We start from the raw sequence: 19,716 nt of genomic DNA, 5'->3' as shown, positions 1-19,716 counted from the left end.
TAGAAGTTTTTTTTTACACGAAATAAATAAATGTTTTTTTTTATGCGGCTGAGGCGTCCAAGTCGGCCAGCCCTCTATACAAAAGCCAAAAATTTTTCGCATAAAAAATATTTTTCTTCGGCTTTTTCCTAATCAGAATATGATACTGAATATGGCCTTAAACGGATTCCCACTATTTTTGGTACACTTTATAGTTCTCCAAATAGATAAATGCTCAGCAGCTACTATAAATAGCGTCAGTCCACTGAATTTAGTTCTCTATACATTAACAGACGATATTAAACAGTCCTTATGGCAGAAAAAAAATCTGCTGCACCGACCGATCCTAGCTTCTACGGGTATTAGCTGAACTCAGTTCGACTGAAAAAATCTTGGACGGAGTCAAATATCGGAAGTCACGACGACGTGCAGTCGTTTAATAACATAATTTAGGGTGACATTATTAATTATTTTGTTCTCAGATTGGTGGAGGAATCAGGCTGGCTATGGCAGTTACGGCACCTGTTCCAACTAGCTGGCTGCGTAGTGGATCTACTAGATCTGCAAGGTTCATCTGTGCTGCTGTCGCTCGAGGACGGCTGGGACGTAGTGGCGCAGGTATTATTGATGATTAAATGATCATTCGTGAATCTTATTGCAACTGGGTGCGGTCTTCTAATGGTCAGGAACAGTGCAGGTCACTGGTGGGTTTATAAGTTCCAATAAACGTCTAATTACCATTTGCTACCCAAGACTTGGTGGATTGTTTTTGACGTCGATCATTGCCCACGACCGGGCAACAGATTGCCAATGGTGATGCCATTGGCAATCTGTTGCCCGTGGGTCGCTAGACAACATGAAACTTGTTCTTATAAGCTCTTATTTAACTTGCAATATTCGTTATTTTGAAGTGAAAACTTCTTTAGCGGCGCTGTGCACTTTCATCTTTTCACATAAAACTTGAACGAGTTCCAAATTACTAATTGCAACAACGCAATCTTATCCATTTTGGGATCAAAACCGTTTCGATAAGCAAAAAATAGAGTATATTCCTTCGAACCTTTTCCAGAAAAGTACAGTTGCCAATTAAAACTTGTATCAAAATGAATAGTTTGACAATACCAAATTCTTGCAGGTATCATCGCTGGCGCAAATCTGCCTAGACCCCTACTATCGGACGATAGAAGGGTTCCGCACCCTCGTGGAGAAAGAGTGGCTGGCCCTTGGACACAAGTTCCAGCAGCGGCTCAATATCGGGCCTACTCCTCAACAGGGCTACACGCCCACCTTCCTCATGTTCTTGGACGCTGTGCACCAGGTTAGACCTTCACTGATAAATGTGTCCTACGTGCGACCCACACTGGTCATAAACAACAAGTTCTAGCAACAGCTCAACATCGGGCCTAATCGTCAACTGGGCTACGCGCCCGCCTTTCTCATGTTCCTGGACGCTGTGCACCAGGTTAAACCTTGATTGATGAATGTGTCCTGCGTGCGACCCACACTGGTCATAGACAACAAGTTCTAGCAGCGCCTACTCCTCAGCAGGGTTTAATTAAAAGGTAATTAAAAATCTCATCTCAGAGGGAGTAATTAAAAATAAAAATCTGCTATTTCGTGCGAAGGACTATTAGATCTCTAAAAGATGAACGCTGGTTTGTCTACTACCGGTTATCTTGTCCCTCTGGTGTCCTTGGAGTCTTTAATAGTTTTTATTTGTATTGGTAAACTTATTTAGCCATGACCTTTAAACCTTTGGTCTATTCTTGACTTGATTAACTCAAAATTTTCACTTGCAGCTCCAGAAGCAGTTCCCGTTAGCTTTCGAGTTCAATGATTACTACACCCGCCTCGTTGCGTACCACAGCACCTCATGTCGTTTCCGGACATTCCTGCTCGACAACGAGGCAGCTCGAGCTGAACTAGGTTTGGTCGACGAGCGTCGCCCCGATATCGGAAATCGATTGGTAATTATTCAAGTAGTAAATATTGACCAATTATTGATTAAGTTTATTTTAGATAATCTGTAAAAAAACATTTCAATTTTCATAGCTTTGGTTCAATCGGTTGGGCATAATCGGTACGAAAACACCATTAAAAAATCACTATAATAAACATGGTGTTTTCGCAGGGCGTTGAGACTGGCGTGACCGGTTCAGAAGAGGACGTGTATCGCGCGCAGCACGGCCAGTCGCTGTTTGACTACATCGACAAGCTGCATCAGAAGTCGCCTATTCTGTACAACTTCCTGTACACACCGGACCTTGACAACCCGGTAACTACCTATCCAACTTTTTTCTCTTTACAGTTTGGTGCCGTGAACAGGATACAAAAGCATTAAATTAAAGCTTCTAGCAGATATCAGAGTTTTATAGTGGAAGTTTTATTTTATTTTACGCCACCAAATTTTAGTCGCTTGAACGTCGTTTATTAACTGGCTGGTTCATCATCTTCCTCGCGTTGTCCCGGCATTTTGCCACGGCTCATGGGAGCCTGGGGTCCGCTTGGCAACTAATCCCAATAATTGGCGTCGAACGAAAGCGACTGCCATCTGACCTTCCAACCCAGAGGGTAAATTAGGCCTTATTGGAATTAGTCTGATTTCCTCACGATAGTTTCCTTCACAGAAAAGCGACTGGTAAATATCAAATGATATTTCGTACATAAGTTCCGAAAAACTCATTGATACGAGGCGAGGTTTGAACCCTCGACCTCCGGATTGTAAGTCGCACGCTCTTACCGCTAGGCCACCAGCGCTTCTATTAACTGACTGGTTAGTTGGACCTAATTTAAACTTTAATAAGATTAACTCGCAGAGAACAGTCAGTTTAGCGCCTTTTACGCACACTAATTTAATTTTACATCGGTTGGAATTATACAGATTGGTACTGCTGACATCTCGAAAAAAGAACTCTAGTTACAACACTTTAACGGGTCACCTATTGTGGAAATAACAATTTAAACCCCGTTAGTGAAGCCCTAAATATAGGAATACGTTCGCAGGTACTACGGCCGATGTCGTCCGTATGCAGCCTGGAAGTGTGGGAGTACTACACGCACGAGGAGCTCGCGCACGGCGCGCCCTACGACCTGGAGGCGCAGGCGCCCGACGACGAGCGGGAGCCGCGCGCGCGCCGCACCCTCACCTCCGGGTGAGAACTGAACCTTATGCCATCACAATAGGGCCTACAGTTATTTACGAACGATTTTAAAGATTGTTACCATTTTTACAAGCATTTACTTAGTTGCCCCTAACTCATTGTCTGTATGTCTGTAATCAAAGCTGAAACTTTGTATATTTATGCAAGTATTTGCACTGACCGTATTTGTTCAAATTGCTAACTATAAAACTTTTTGTTTCACAGATACGATAGTATACCCCGCGCCATGCCGGCTTCGTTCACCGGACTGTTAGAACGGATCCGTTCGCTAGAACTGGAGTTAGGGCACCTGCCGCAGAAGTGGCGGGTGCGCTGGGACCAGCTCGAACTGCCTAATACGCTAGAACTCCAGGTACATACTTTCTGCTTATAGATTCTTTCGTGTGGCTGATTTTATGACAGTTAGAAATTTCATGTTCACACGATCGTTGTGTTTGTGGTTTATTGTATTTTAACGTATTTTTCGATGTTTTTCTAATGCTAAAATCAGGCGTCGCTCACCCGCGAAAGGAAAGCGGCTGCCTTGCTCCTGGCTGTGACTCTCAGTTCAGAAACTATGGACACTCCTGGATATGATTATAAAAGGAGAGCTTAAGTCTCAGCCTGTACATAATTACAGGAATCACATCAAAGCTTATTATGTGTTGGTCAAGGTATCCCAAACGTGGAATTGAATATTGAAATGTCGTTGTAACAGCGCAACTCCTCCCTCTCTTCGTCCGTGGTCCGGCGCTGCACGCTGATGCTGCACAAGCGCGGCACGCTGGAGCTGCTGGTGCGCGGGCGGCTGGCGCGCGCGCCCGCGGCCGCGCCGCAGCACCGCTGGGGCGCCGCCGCGCACGCCGCGCCCCAGCGCTGCGACCACTGCGACCACCTGCTGTGGGGGCCCGTCAAGGTATACCCCTGCCACCCGCTGCCATAGTCGCCAGACCCTCGTGCTGCACGAGCGCGGCACGCTGGAGCTGCTGGTGCGCGGGCGGCTGGCGCGCGCGCCCGCGGCCGCGCCGCAGCACCGCTGGGGCGCCGCCGCGCACGCCGCGCCCCAGCGCTGCGACCACTGCGACCACCTGCTGTGGGGGCCCGTCAAGGTATACCCCTGCCACCCGCTACCATAGTCGCCAGACCCTCGTGCTGCACGAGCGCGGCACGCTGGAGCTGCTGGTGCGCGGGCGGCTGGCGCGCGCGCCCGCGGCCGCGCCGCAGCACCGCTGGGGCGCCGCCGCGCACGCCGCGCCCCAGCGCTGCGACCACTGCGACCACCTGCTGTGGGGGCCCGTCAAGGTATACCCCTGCCACCCGCTGCCATAGTCGCCAGACCCTCGTGCTGCACGAGCGCGGCACGCTGGAGCTGCTGGTGCGCGGGCGGCTGGCGCGCGCGCCCGCGGCCGCGCCGCAGCACCGCTGGGGCGCCGCCGCGCACGCCGCGCCCCAGCGCTGCGACCACTGCGACCACCTGCTGTGGGGGCCCGTCAAGGTATACCCCTGCCACCCGCTACCATAGTCGCCAGACCCTCGTGCTGCACGAGCGCGGCACGCTGGAGCTGCTGGTGCGCGGGCGGCTGGCGCGCGCGCCCGCGGCCGCGCCGCAGCACCGCTGGGGCGCCGCCGCGCACGCCGCGCCCCAGCGCTGCGACCACTGCGACCACCTGCTGTGGGGGCCCGTCAAGGTATACCCCTGCCACCCGCTACCATAGTCGCCAGACCCTCGTGCTGCACGAGCGCGGCACGCTGGAGCTGCTGGTGCGCGGGCGGCTGGCGCGCGCGCCCGCGGCCGCGCCGCAGCACCGCTGGGGCGCCGCCGCGCACGCCGCGCCCCAGCGCTGCGACCACTGCGACCACCTGCTGTGGGGGCCCGTCAAGGTATACCCCTGCCACCCGCTACCATAGTCGCCAGACCCTCGTGCTGCACGAGCGCGGCACGCTGGAGCTGCTGGTGCGCGGGCGGCTGGCGCGCGCGCCCGCGGCCGCGCCGCAGCACCGCTGGGGCGCCGCCGCGCACGCCGCGCCCCAGCGCTGCGACCACTGCGACCACCTGCTGTGGGGGCCCGTCAAGGTATACCCCTGCCACCCGCTACCATAGTCGCCAGACCCTCGTGCTGCACGAGCGCGGCACGCTGGAGCTGCTGGTGCGCGGGCGGCTGGCGCGCGCGCCCGCGGCCGCGCCGCAGCACCGCTGGGGCGCCGCCGCGCACGCCGCGCCCCAGCGCTGCGACCACTGCGACCACCTGCTGTGGGGGCCCGTCAAGGTATACCCCTGCCACCCGCTACCATAGTCGCCAGACCCTCGTGCTGCACGAGCGCGGCACGCTGGAGCTGCTGGTGCGCGGGCGGCTGGCGCGCGCGCCCGCGGCCGCGCCGCAGCACCGCTGGGGCGCCGCCGCGCACGCCGCGCCCCAGCGCTGCGACCACTGCGACCACCTGCTGTGGGGGCCCGTCAAGGTATACCCCTGCCACCCGCTACCATAGTCGCCAGACCCTCGTGCTGCACGAGCGCGGCACGCTGGAGCTGCTGGTGCGCGGGCGGCTGGCGCGCGCGCCCGCGGCCGCGCCGCAGCACCGCTGGGGCGCCGCCGCGCACGCCGCGCCCCAGCGCTGCGACCACTGCGACCACCTGCTGTGGGGGCCCGTCAAGGTATACCCCTGCCTCCCGCTACCATAGTCGCCAGACCCTCGTGCCGACCAAGCGCGGAACCTTACAACTACTAATGCTAGATAGAAACTTTTTGGAACTTTCAAAAAATTTGTTATTAAAATTTAAGCAATTTATGAAATTCTCAAACCGGTCCAGCTTCTTTAGGACCCGTTTCAATGGATTTTACTAAGAACGACCCTTATCTCAGAATACATTTTTCACTTATCAAAGTATGAATGTAAATAATTAGATGGCACTTTACAATTTGGTGCCTGACGATTATGAACAGTGAATTTAGCCTTCAATATGCCAAACTCCGTTTTTTGTTGTTCAGACGGGCGTCCGCTGCATGGACTGCGGCGCGAGCTGCCACGAGCGCTGCGCGGACCAGCTGACCGCGCCCTGCACGCGCTACAAGGCGCCGCCGCCGCCCGAGCGGGATAGAGACCCGAGGGCCTCTGGGGGAAACAGTAAGTCGTACTACCTTGCATACAACTTCATAGGAATCAACCTTAAACGGTTCTAACTTAACTCTGCACCGACTTCACAGCGTCAAAGTGTCATAACAATTTTTGATGCTCTGCCACACTGTTGCTTAGCATTACGGTGTTAAAAGACAGACTAACAGTCAGTTAAAAAGCTTTAATATGATCCATACTTTCTGGTAAGCGGTGGTGGCCGAGTGGATATGACGTCCGACTTTCAATCCGGAGGTCGCGGGTTCAAATCCTGGCTCGTACCAATGAGTTTTTCGGAACGTATGTACGAAATATCATTTGATATTTACCACTAGGTTTTCAGTGAAGGAAAACATCGTGACGAAATCTGCATACATCTGCGAAGAAATTCAAAGGTGTGTGAAGTCCCCAATCCGCATTGGGTTAGCGTGGGGACTATCGCGCACGAGAGGAGGCCTGTGCCCAGCAGTGGGACGTATATACGCTGAATTATTTTTTCCTGTAACAACTTTGTTTAAGTAATGTGGTATCAGCCAGGGATCGGAAACCGGTATTTTTTGTATGGGAACGAAAACGGTATTTTTTCGTTCTTTGTTAATTACTTCTTTTCTAATTAGGCAATCTAATAATACGAAGTCGTTATCTGAAAACACAACTGAGTCCTACATTTAGAGTATAAAATAAACCGAAATATATTGTTATTTCGATGTTTTTGCAAAAAACCGGTTCCGATCCCTGGTATCAGCAATCGCTGGGTATAGAAGTTAGTGTAAGTTCCACTTGCTCAATTTCCTTTGTGTTATAATGTCAAGCAACGAGAACTAATACCGGATGATTTAATATCCAGGTTTCATATTATTAAATTAAATTAGAGCGTAACTTCTAACTAGCGTGAAGTGGCGCAGGATAGGGCAGAGTGGCGCTCTCTTGTGTCAGAGGCCAGGATCCTCTTTGGGTCACTAAGCCAGTGAAGTAAGTAAGTAAGAGCGTAACTTCGATTGTATTGCGGTGGCTATGTTCTTGTGACTCTTTTGTTTTCTGATGTTTCTATACCATACCAATACCAAGAGGTGAAAATATTCCTGCGCCGCGTGAAGGCAACCCGAAAGTTAACTATCATCTGCAGCCAAATTTTAATCGTAAATCACCCTCACCAGGCGTCGGCACGCTGCAGTCATCTTCGCAGCAGTACTACGAGCAGTTCTCGTCCAACGTGGCCGAGAACAGGACGCACGAGGGCCACTTGTATAAGAGGGGCGCGCTCCTCAAGGGCTGGAAACAACGGTAATTATAATTACAAGCTTTTATTTAACTTGCCCTGTTAGTATGCATGGGACAAATCTTGCAAGTTAAATTTGACCCACTTCCCGGTTTCCGATGAAGCTGAAAATTTGCATACATAAGTAAGTCGGGTGACAATGCAATATTATGGTACCATCAAGCTGATCTGATGATGGAGGCAGGAGGTAGCCACAGGAACTCTGTGATAAAACAACGCAACCTAATTGTGTTTGGGGTTTTTAGAATTGTCTCAATGAGTATTAGTTGCCTGTGGAAAAGAAAGTACAGTCAGCGATAAAAGCTTGTACCAAAAATGAAATTTTTGCCAAAAACTTATTAATCTCTGTATCCCCTTACCTATGGTGAGAGAACAAATCTATTAAAGAAAAACTCGATTAACGCATTCACTGCCACCGACGCATATATGCGTTCACCGTCATACAAGTTTGTTCCTAGGCCACGCCCCCTGGCAGTGAATGCGTTAATAGACTGGATGAAATTCAATTATTTGTGAGAAAATAAAAACGGAAAATTTTCTCATTAAGTATTTTTAAACAGCAGATTCGTTAATTTCTAAGACGTTGGTTGGTAGTGGTGGTGCTTCAACATCGTATGCACAATTTTCTTAGTTGAACAATTCCGCGCTGGTTGTCCCACTTCCTATCGATTATGGCAGAGTTCAAAAATTCCGTATACAGTTTTCTAAAATCTTCACGTATGTGTTGCTTGCATAATTAATATAGTATTACTCTTACGGTTACAGGTGGTTTGTGCTAGACTCCATTAAGCATCAGCTTCGCTACTACGACGCGATGGAGGACTCACATTGCAAAGGCTTCATTGGTATGTTCCAGATGCATTGTAGTGAATAATCCTTTCCCATCGTATTTTGTCGGACGTTTCTGATAATATTTAATCCCGTAACGCCCAAAATGTATATAAATACTCAAGGATTTTTTATAAACAGTAATATCATATTGAAATTCGACAAATCCCTATAATTTGGTTCCAGACTTAGCAGAGGTGATCACGGTAATGCAGGCCCCGCCCGCGCCCGGACCGCCCAAGAAATGCGACGACCGCTCGTTCTTTGATGTAAGTTACATTTTCTAACCATGTTAGTCAGGTATTGGTTAAGAGAATATATTGTAATAGAGTGGTAAAGTCTAAGAAAACGTGAACAAAATAACGGAATAGTATGGGAATTGACAGAAACACACGTAGCATTTTTGCCATAGTTGGCCACATCAAGCGCTGTGATCGTTCCGGCTTCCCCCACCACCCGCTTTGCACGCTTCCAATAGCGTCATCTAGTCTATGTGCCAAATTCGAAGCACGAAATTGTCATAGATTTTACCCATCATATTCAATTAATGTATCTTTTGTATTGGCATATTATGTAATATTTTCAGGTCAAACCGAACCGAACTCTCGGTTTTCGATAAGGTTTATTTCTAATTAAATCTTTTTGGTTGTTTATTATAGCAGTGAATTTTCAATAGCAAGTCAACTACATTACGATTTTCACCACAAAGTGTCAGACCCTTCAACGTGCATGGTTAACATACAGAGCAAGATTGAACACGAAAGAGGGATGTATGGGTTGAATAAAAATTCCCTATAACAATAACATTATTTTGATATACAGCTACGAACGAGCCGACGCACCTACAACTTCTGCGCGAGCGACGCCAACGCGGCGCAAGAGTGGATCGAGAAACTGCAGGCGTGTCTGCAGTGAGCGAGTCACAAACTTCACGCTGTCCTCTTTCGTCGGGAGCGCTGTGAGCGAGATAATAGTCTAGCTAATAGTGTCAGGCGTTTGTAGGTCGTTTTACAAAAAAAAAGTTTGACATAAATGATACAATACTGTTTATTGCACACCTCTAACAGTTTACATTCAAACAGAGACATATTGACAAACAAAATAAATTGTAAATGAACAATTTATTTTTCTTTATTTGAATCCATTTTTTGGGATTAGTTATTTGGAAATGCTAGCATTATCTTTATTTTTAAATATGAATGTCTGTACTTTGCACGCGCGCTAAAAACAAAAACCCAAAAATGGAATTAAAACTTGTTTATTATAGACGCCATCTAGTACCTTACATTTTGAATACCTTGAATTGTAGTTTAACTAAACTGATTTAAAAGTATTTCAATAATTAAATCGTCAAAAAGTGTATGACTAGTGAAATATACCTACAAATGACTAATATTAAAAAAAGTGACGCGATCTCACGGTCCCGCGCCATCTAGCGTAGTTATTGCGTAAACAGCTTCACTATCGCTCTTTTTTTTAAGAGAGAGTTGAAAATCCGCTGATGATTTTTTAGAAGTTGTTTACCCAGCTAGGATAATTGTCGACAAATATATAGTGTTGTTATGTTGAATTTGTACATATTTTATCTTTAATTATTGTTGTGTAAAGACTTTCGTTCCATTATATGTAATTCAGTTCGTAGAGCCTCTGTCGCACGTATTTACTCACACGTGTCTTCATTTGAGCGTATTCGGTGTTGTAATGTGTATTTTACATGCATATTTCTATATTTAAGCATTCTCGGTGGCCCATGAGGGGCACAGGCTCAAATGGTGACATGGCCTTAGTGTGACCGACGCAACGCGAGTTTAGTTCTAAATATAAATTATATTTCTTAATGGAAGATATTATTTTTTACTCGGGAATCTCGTTGCAATGAGCCACCCTCGTTTATTGTTATATACTCATTGATAATTTTGTATGTTTTGTAAATAGTGATATCCACATATCAGCCGCCGCGACGCCCTGAATTTAACCTCTATACGCTGGTACAATGCTTATAGCCACTGACACAGCATTCTTCTCTTTCTAACTTTATACGCTCGGATTCAATATTACTTCAGTAACATTCTTGTAAAATAACGTCTGAAAAACTTCTATCGTTCATGAGACACTACAACTTTTCCGATCGGCATAAAAGTGATTTTGGCTTTTTATATAATCATTTATCATTACTGTTTATTTTTACTTGTAGCAGTGTCCGTCAATTATTTCAACGTCGTAAGGCCCAATGTGCATTACAAAGACATTCCTTTTCAGTCTAATTAGGACCTGTCATAAAGCGAATAAAATAGCATTTCTTATTTCATTGCCTTCTCCAACAGACGAAAATAGCCCCAATTAACTATACAACAAGGTTCAAATAAAAAAAAGAATTGTTTGTATCGTGAGCCTTAGAGGATAAAAGAGACCAATATAAATGTCTGCTTATATTTGAGACTTTGGGAGTAGCGTAACTGCTATAGTAATATTCAATCCGTAACGCGTGAGAGACAGATGCAGGTTATTAGCACTATTTAACTCTGTAACCAAGTCTAATGCAAATGCTTATTTACATTCTGTTATATATGTTGGTGTTTATATATGTAAGTAGGTATGTATACAGTAAGCGCCAGGCAGGCGGAGTTTTATATTGATTTCAGGCAAAAATCCATATAAAGATGCAATATAAATCTATTGAGATCGTCAGACCTGGCGACTGTATATGATTATTGCTAAGATTGTTATGTACATATTATTGACGTGGGGTCCGCATTCCGTCGCGGTGGGCGAGCGGGATATGAATGTTGTGTTGTGTTTGTGTTGTGAGGGCTCGGTCGATGCTTTGTATTTTATGTGTCAGACGCGCTTCACACTCGCTAAATGAAACATTGCTCTTTTTAAGTCTACTTCGATTTAGGGCCGCGCCACACCAGCGTCTCCCGAGCGTCGGCGTCTAGTCAGCGATATAGAAAATCGCTGCGCAGTTACGCCAACGTTGCGTCAAATAGCAGCCATAGACTTGACTAGACACCGACGCTCGGGAGGCGCTAGTGTGGGGTGGATCTTACACAAAGATGGCATGTCTCGTTGCTGTTACAAAATAATGTTGTTAAAAGCGATATTTCTATTTGCATAAGCTTTATTATCATCAGCAGGAGAAGGTATTTAAATTTTGCTTTGATTTTCTTTTTTAGGATTTAGTTATTGGTTCTCTATCGCTGCTGTGCTAAATTAAAAGCGACTTAAAGTATTAATAAAAAATTGAATTGAATTATTGATTTGTCAAAAGCTCGCAGAGTTCTCACAACACTTAGATGTACGCGCCTGTAGCGCTGTAGAGATTATTCGTGCCAAATATGCACTGAGTGCGATCAGAATTTGCTTGCTCCAACACGGGCCGTATACTCTTAGGCCCCCAGGCCGTGCAAGGATTTATTGGTCTAGAAAGGTCTTAAAGGGCTCACGAGAGTCACGAGGCCACTGTCATACCTATCAGAAAGTGAAGTGTGTGACAACAGCATTGCCATCACGGTATAGGCTCGGCCCGATAGGTCTCTGTGAGCACTACTGGTAAGCTTTCGCTTGGTGTTTCACCGCCTTCTGTAAAAAAATAAGGGGCGATTGGCATTTAATACGTAGTACACTTAACTGATCACCGGTGGACCTTATGTCTTGGAAATAAAGTTTAAAAATTGCCAGTTAACAGCGTGAACGGTACGGGAGCACTTATACCTTTCATCACCAAATGTCAGCGTATATTATATGTATAAATCCATTGGACTAATGGCACATACCTACAAAATAGGATACAGATGTAGTGAACAATCCTTTGCCATCGTATTTTCTCGGAAACGGTACATTTTTCGTCAGTACTTTTTGTACTAGGGCTGACTGAAATATAGTTCGTGTCATCCACGATGACGCTCAGATTTGTTAAATCTAGCCTTTAATAACATGACAATACGAGTCAAAGCACACGTGTTCGTGAATGACACGATCTTTAGCATAACATGTTCCTGCGTTTCCGTGAAAATACGATGGTAAAGGATTATTCACATATGTATCAACCTGCAACCATTGCTATTTATAGAAGGACCCGTGTTTCAAAATTGATTTGTCTAAAATGCCATAAACACCACATAGAAAGTATTAGAAACAAAATATTCTGTAAGGAGCTGCGTGAACGGCTACTTTTAGATTTAAACTTATGTCGAACATCGTTAATGTTTTTCTACTTTACTCACAAAACGGGTCCTAAACTAGATATCTGTCACTATTTTAGATTCCCTGGCAGGTAAGACGAAAAGGTTGAGCATTTCAAAGATTATGAATAATATATAAATTACGTATGATCAGTATGGTTTTGCCAACGTTTCACAAAAAAAATGGCTTATCTGCTTTCCAACCCGCTTAGACTAAATGACTCTTTTTTTTCTATTTTATTCAAATGTTTTTATTATTACACTTTTTACATATAGTAAAACCCGTACGAAGGATGTTCTGAGGTTGAAGGGGCAAAATGCTTCTTCAAACTTAGGCGTATTATACCTCTATATGAACGCATGTAAGTAATACAAGCAGAAGTAAATTTTATCTTTATTTTTTAAATACTTGACGGAAGTCAAGTATAGACGTACTCGTATAGTCTTTAGAGGAATCTAAAGGCCAGAGCACACCGGATGCGTGTGCGTAGACGTGCACGTGAGCGCGCGCTAAAATATTGGAGCCGTGCATGCACACGTCACGCAAGTGGTGCGTCGTCTCACATATGGATCTATATTTTACAATGGGCACGTGCACGTTTGCGCACGCAGATCCGGTGTGCAGAGTCCTTTAACTAGAGCCATTCCTTTCTACTGTTAAAGTTATTCAGCTTAACGCCGTTAAGGTTAATTAGCTTTAATGCATGTTCACCCTTATGCATTGGGTTTAATTCGGTCGTGCATACAATTTGATTTTGCTGCGTTAACCTCTTTGTTACCTCTCGAGCATCAGTTGAGTGTGAATCAGTGTAAGAATTCATTGCGATGTAAAGCAGGTTTCACTATACCTACCTAGTTATTTATGCCCGGGGCTTCGCTTGCCCGACAGCAGCCGCTTCTGTTCGAAATAATCTGTGTGAATATGACCGTTCGTCCCGTTAACTATGTTCATAGTTTCTGTGAGCTGACCCAGCCTCGTATGTGCTGTGTACCGTGAAATAAAGAGATTTTTCAAAATAAATAGATTTTTATTTTTAGTCTGTGCGAAAAGAGAAGAGTCGTTGAATGTATGGGACCTAATACATTCTACGACTCTTCTCTTTCCGAACAGACTATACCTATTTTTTTAAAAGAGTGTGTACCCTTTGAACGCCACACTACAGAATAAGTATTAGTTTTATAGTACAGAAAGGAAACTTCCTACAAAACCGAAGTTTGACAGCGATTCAGGGCCGAATCATGTTATCCCTTTCTAAGCTATGGAACTATCCCTTTCGGCTATTTAGGTTTATCAAAATTCTTGCAATTATAATTATCTGTGGTTGTGCATGCAAAGGAACGTCAAGTTGTATCAACCCTAATAATTGCTCGGAGCAATGCTGAGCCGAACGGAGCAGAGAAAGCCCGAACGCTCTAGTTTCCTCCCCCTGGCCACACATTGTATTGTAATTGTATTCTTGTTTGATGTCACATCAATGATGTGCACATTAGTAAGATGTGTGAAGCGCTTTAAAGAAAATGGAATGGGGTTATAAATCCAATCCACATGCGACAATCAAACTGGCAATTTGGTCAGAAATATAAAATGGGCGTCAATCGTATCAGCGTCCATACATGCAAAATTTAATCAACAATCCGACCAGCGCTCAAGGCTGTCAAGCCCGTTCCGTCAGTAGACAAACCTCCATGGGCCCTCCACACTCGTGCACGAATCGAGGCACGAAGCCGCGAACGCGAGTGTGGATGGCCCTCGCGTCGATTTTGCAGATTGTTCACGCCTTCGCGCCTTATTCCCCGTTTTTTGTCGGTATTTGGCCCGCGTCAAAGGAGACGCGAAGCGCGAACTTGCAAGACTCCACACTCGCAATCGCTTCGCGCTGCGATTCGCTCCCGAGTCGGTTAATCTGTTAAACTATCATAACCCTCTATGGCGGCTACTTAGTTATATTGGATGCGAACTTGATCAACCAAAAATCAATTTGACAGTTCCCAGTTTGAATCCGTGCCTTGCCGCAAACTAAATCCGATCAGCTGACGCTTCGGCGCCATCTGGCCGCGAACCAAACTGCGAAATCGCCGTGAAATTGTGCGAGTGTGGAGTCTAAGTCAACGTCGCGGTATGTTCGCTCCGCGAAGTCGCGCTGCGATTCACGCGCATAGTCTGGAGGGGACTTAACATGGCTCGCATTAATAGATTTCTGATATCGCCATCTTCCTAATTTTGTTTTATAAACTATCCTTTAACTTATCCTCTCAACACTCACTATATACTACTCTTTGTGGCATATACTTACTTTAACTCTTTGTTCCCGGCGCGACAATTTTCGTGAATAAAATTTAATTATCTGGCCGTACTATATTTGGCTGAGCAATATAAACGCTAAATAAAAAAATAACTTGTCAAGGTCAAGTTGTCAGTTGTCATTCATAAGCATTACTAGACTATTGGCACTGGCAGAATCATCAACACCTTGATGGAGCCATAATACGAAAAATTTATTGATTGATTGAGCTTAAAGTAATAATGTGGTGATAATATAGTGCTCTTAGGTATCACTTTGATCTCGAGTCAACCGGAGTTTACCGGAGTGATTATATGCTCTTTGTCAACCGGTTACAACGTAACTTGACATTGGCAAAATTATCTCAGATTTGATGGAAAATTATTTTAAAAGAAGAAGAAGGCGGTTACGTTTTGCGGTTTTGGGTTTTTGGAATATCATATCATCGCTAGCCGAGCCGTGCATGTATTCATTTTATACTGTATATGACAGTGTAGATAATTAAAACCAAGTTCGGTACACAACACCTCTCGTGACTCGTCAGCTCGTCACCGACTGCGTCAGTCAAATAATATCCGCAATTCCTCATCAAGGACCAGCTATTCGAAAGAATGCACGCTTCTCTACTAAGAAATAGCGTCATAGATCCAGTCGTAAGTGTACCCGTTATGTCTACATATATATATGTATATATAGGTCCAGTCGTAAGTGTACCCTAAATAACGAAGCCGGATCGCGAGCTTAGGATTCGTAAGTGAGGTATTTATTTATGTATATGATTTTCGTCATACTTATACAACGAACTAGTAAATGTAAGTATTGTCTGTTTCATTCCACCTCCTAATTAATGGTTGGGTATTGTTAGAATATAAGTTTTGGGATGTGGTTGGAACAAGTATACAATTTTATCACGAAAGAGGTTAAATATAAAAGTGGAAAAATTACTGCCTTGGATGAGACTTGGACTCACGGCCTCTGGATAGATACTCCAACACTCTGCCAACTGTTGCCATCAAGACCTCATCTATAGCCAGCAAAATCTTCACCATATAGGTCTAGGGGACCTTAACAACATCTATTGTAAGAGTGTTACACTTCTTAAATGGCTACCAAAGTTCCAAGTCATATTGGAAATTCACCAGTTATGATGCAACTACCCATACTGAATTAATTTTTAAGAAGCAGAAACGTCTGCGTACGATGCTATTAAGATTAGAATACATTTTAAACTCACAGCCTCTGGATTTTATTCTAAGCTTAATAGCATTGTTCGCAGACATTTCTGCTTCTTAAAAAATATATTTAAAAAGAGGTTATACTTATTCAGGTTACCATTCAATAAAAGTGAGTTTTGATGTGGATGATTGCTGGAGTTTCTCTGAACTGCAGACTTGGAACTTCACAAGCTTTAAATTAAATACTCTTTTTCAGTGTGCTTCTCTGATGCAGTTGCTACTTGATTTACAACTCTTTTATACAAGAGCCATTAATTCTTGGTTTGATGTTTTCAACCTACAGTAAAGTTATTTCAAAGAAGCACCAACATTTTCCTGTAGTTTTAGACAAGAGCGATAAATTCTTGGTTTGATGTTTTCAACCTACAGTCAAGAGCCAAAGCTATTCAAAGAAGTAGCATCAAAATTTTGCTTTGAGACTTTTAAGTTTTTACGCAAGAGCGATTAATTCTTGGTTTGATGTTTTCGATATAGTGTCAAGAGCCAAAGCTATTTTAAAGAAAAAGCACCAAAACTTTGGTTTGAGACTTTTACATAAAACAGTATCAATTTATTTGATTAAGAGGACAAAAGAGCTGGTGGCCTAGCGGTAAGAGCGTGTGACTTGCAATCTGGAGGTCGCGGGTTCAAACACCAGCTCAGATGAGTTTTTCGGAACTTATGTACGAAGTATCATTTGATATTCACCAGTCGCGGTGAAGGAAAACATCGTGAGGAAACCGGGCTAATCCCAATAAGTCCTCTAGTTTACCCTCCGAGTTGAAAGGTCAGATGGCAGTCGCTTTCGTAAAAACTAGTGCCTACGCTAATTCTCGGGATTAGTTTCCAAGCGGACCCAGGCTCCCATGAGCCGTGGCAAAATGCCGGGACAACGCGAGGAAGAAGAGGATTATTGAAAAGTTTAGAACTACAAACATTACATTTTCAATAGATGACGAAAATCATGTTGGTTTAAAAAAAATAATACTTTATTCAAGACATACTAAACTTGGCGCTAAGAAATTTCAGCTCTTGATATAAATAATATGATATTTCAAATTGAGTAAGTAAGTTACTCCTGAACCAATGCTTTTTCTTGTTTTATGGAGAAATATAATTCTAAATTCAATTATGAGTATCTAACCCCAAGAGGCAATGTTTCTTGGCACAAGTTCTTTAAGTATTGCACTAAGACACTTAGGTTCAATTAAAAGAATACAATACATAAAACAAATCGCAAACGCTCTTGGTGAGAATATTAAGCTTTAAAAAAAAAAATTATAGCTATGATAGAGAATTGAATTTTTTAGCTTGAATAATAAACTTTGAAATATTTTATATCTTGACGCAAGAATTTTATTGTTTCCTTATATAGGAAACACAAAATGTCTTGACACAAGATTATTTACTTGGCTGGAGAACTATTTTTTTTCTGTGTACCTACCTACCTACAAATGTTTCTTTTCTTTTCAGGGCTGGGTGCAAGCATGTAAGCTACGTTGTTGAGTCTTAATCCATTCTGATTGGATAAAAAAAAACTATTAAATTCAGCAGTGGTTGAGCCAACTCAATCCGAAACCTCCGCGTTTTTCATGACCCGGTGGCTATAAAAATGGTTTACAATGGTCTAGTAAGGAGTAAGCTGGAGACTTTGTCGATCATATGGAACTCCTACGAATCGACGTGTGACTGCTTGAGAAGGTCCAGAAAGCGTTTTTAAGGTTCCTTTATAAAAAAATGGATTCTATCCGTACCTGTACCCGACAAAGTATCTTCTCGGCTCCCTCGGGTACAATTCCTTGTATACTCAGCAGGTCTTGCTCAAAGTGATAAATGTTTCTATTACTTGCGCTACAGTCGTCAGTGGTCGCTACATCGTCGCACATATTTTTGTTTTTTTTTTTAATTGCTATCCGCTTCTAAGTGTTCGGTTCGGATGATGGCTGCGGTGATAATTCCATGGGACCTGCAGGCCATCAGGAAATACGCCGGTTATGTAGAGCCGTGCGTCTACTTCTGCGTCATTTTATAATTTTGATTTTTATAGAGAAAAAACTTATTTCATGATGGACGTCATGTAGATTTGTTAAAAAGATTTTGGCCAACATTTCTTTTGTTTTTAATGTTCTCGCGGTCGAGATCCGACGCACATGCACTTCATTAAATGTGCAACACATAGGTATAACGGCGTCGGCTCAAACTTATTGTAGAAAGCAATACTTAGTTTTAATATTGCAATAATGACAGTTAATTAAATGCGTGCCAAAGCATTTGGCGTTAATCAGCGCGAAGCTGAAATCTGTTATCATTATCACTCCTCTAAACGCAGGGCAAAACCTCTTCTTTGTACAAAATACCTTAAATTAATTCATAATTTTAATCAGTTGTTCGTTGACGTTGTTCTTCTTTCTATTATTCATTTTCAGTGGGTACTATCCGATAAGCTTATGTTTTTGATAATTTTTTAATTTCGTTGTATGTCGCTATTCGAAAGACTTGTCGAGATACAACTACTCCCTAATTATTAACAATTCGATAACAAAAACCGTAAAAAAATGAAGAAAATGGTTATACGAATGGACATGTATTTTTTTCCGTGTATAGATTTAATGGATTCACTTACCCGATCTTTCGGAGTTCGGCGTCGATTAGTTGTCTGACGTGTTTTAATTCGTATTCAACAGCAAACAATCTCTCACGACAGTAGTAGCAGGTTGTGCCATTTTGTCCTCTGGTGCACCGACTAATCTCCACCTTAAGGTGGTCCAGACGCAACTTTACCTCGGATTTTCGGGCGATCAGGTTGTTTCATTCCATGTTTATGCTAACCGTACAAAACTGAACCTTTGGCATTAAAAATACCTGATGACCGTTGAATTCCTACGCAACAATAAATGTCAAAGGTCGTTGCATGGAATTATAAGTTCCATGTGATATTGCAACATTGTTATGGGGGAAATACTATTGATAACTTAATATCGTCGAGGGAGCGAATGGTGAGAAAATGGAATTGACAATATTTTATTTGTATAAAACCTGAAATTTCACATACAATTTGGAAGAATTTTGCTTCTTGAACACTGCAATTTATTCATATAAATGTAATATCGCTTATTACAAAAAACACAAAAGAATAAAAAATATGTTGCGATTTTACCATTCGACACGAGAAAAAATTTGCTGTCATAATATTGGATATGACACTGTCCAGTAAATACGACGTATTGATTGCCAAATATTGCTTATTTATTGTAAAATAAAATTCATATGTACAAATTTAAAATTTAAAAGTAAAAAAATTAACATCTAATGACACAAAATACACCATCGACGAATAACAAAACGTCAAGAGACAGCTTTGCGATCTAACATGACAAGATTTGCAATGGCGTGTTGTATAAAACCTTTAAAAAATATATCTCATATTTTCATAAATCGCTTTCTATCTACGAGTTCTATCAACAAAAAAAAAAAAACTTCCAAATCGACGTTCCATAAAGTAAAGATTATCCCTCCAAGGTCCTTGACTGAATTTACAGGGTTTATAGCCTGACCACCTAGCGTATAGTGAAAGTTAATGGGGCATTGACCATGTGTAAATGTCATTATTTGGCACTTGCTGTTGTTGAAGTGAAGTTTGTTCGCGATACTCCATCGATGTACCCGATCGAGATCCTCCTGAAGCTTCAGGCAAGCTGA

The 19,716-nt window shown here is 43.5% G+C and overlaps 1 protein-coding gene across 1 annotated transcript in view; it reads left to right on the top strand.

The window, feature by feature from the left end:
• The window catches only part of LOC133525017 (myotubularin-related protein 13), a 90,132-nt gene extending 76,590 nt beyond the window's left edge, over nt 1–13,542 (top strand). The window contains exons 29-40 of the mRNA XM_061861207.1: nt 462–597; nt 1,115–1,297; nt 1,779–1,946; nt 2,111–2,254; nt 2,983–3,131; nt 3,345–3,492; nt 3,838–4,035; nt 6,107–6,242; nt 7,388–7,514; nt 8,275–8,354; nt 8,524–8,606; nt 9,160–13,542. Of these exons, the coding sequence (XP_061717191.1) occupies nt 462–597; nt 1,115–1,297; nt 1,779–1,946; nt 2,111–2,254; nt 2,983–3,131; nt 3,345–3,492; nt 3,838–4,035; nt 6,107–6,242; nt 7,388–7,514; nt 8,275–8,354; nt 8,524–8,606; nt 9,160–9,252 (1,645 nt within the window). The 3' untranslated portion in view covers nt 9,253–13,542. The remainder of the gene's footprint in view (nt 1–461; nt 598–1,114; nt 1,298–1,778; nt 1,947–2,110; nt 2,255–2,982; nt 3,132–3,344; nt 3,493–3,837; nt 4,036–6,106; nt 6,243–7,387; nt 7,515–8,274; nt 8,355–8,523; nt 8,607–9,159) is intronic.
• Nucleotides 13,543–19,716: the final 6,174 nt, after the last annotated feature.

Source organism: Cydia pomonella, chromosome 14 (genome assembly GCF_033807575.1).
Source record: "Cydia pomonella isolate Wapato2018A chromosome 14, ilCydPomo1, whole genome shotgun sequence".
NCBI lineage: Eukaryota > Metazoa > Arthropoda > Insecta > Lepidoptera > Tortricidae > Cydia > Cydia pomonella.
This window is presented reverse-complemented; position numbering and strand designations above follow the sequence as displayed.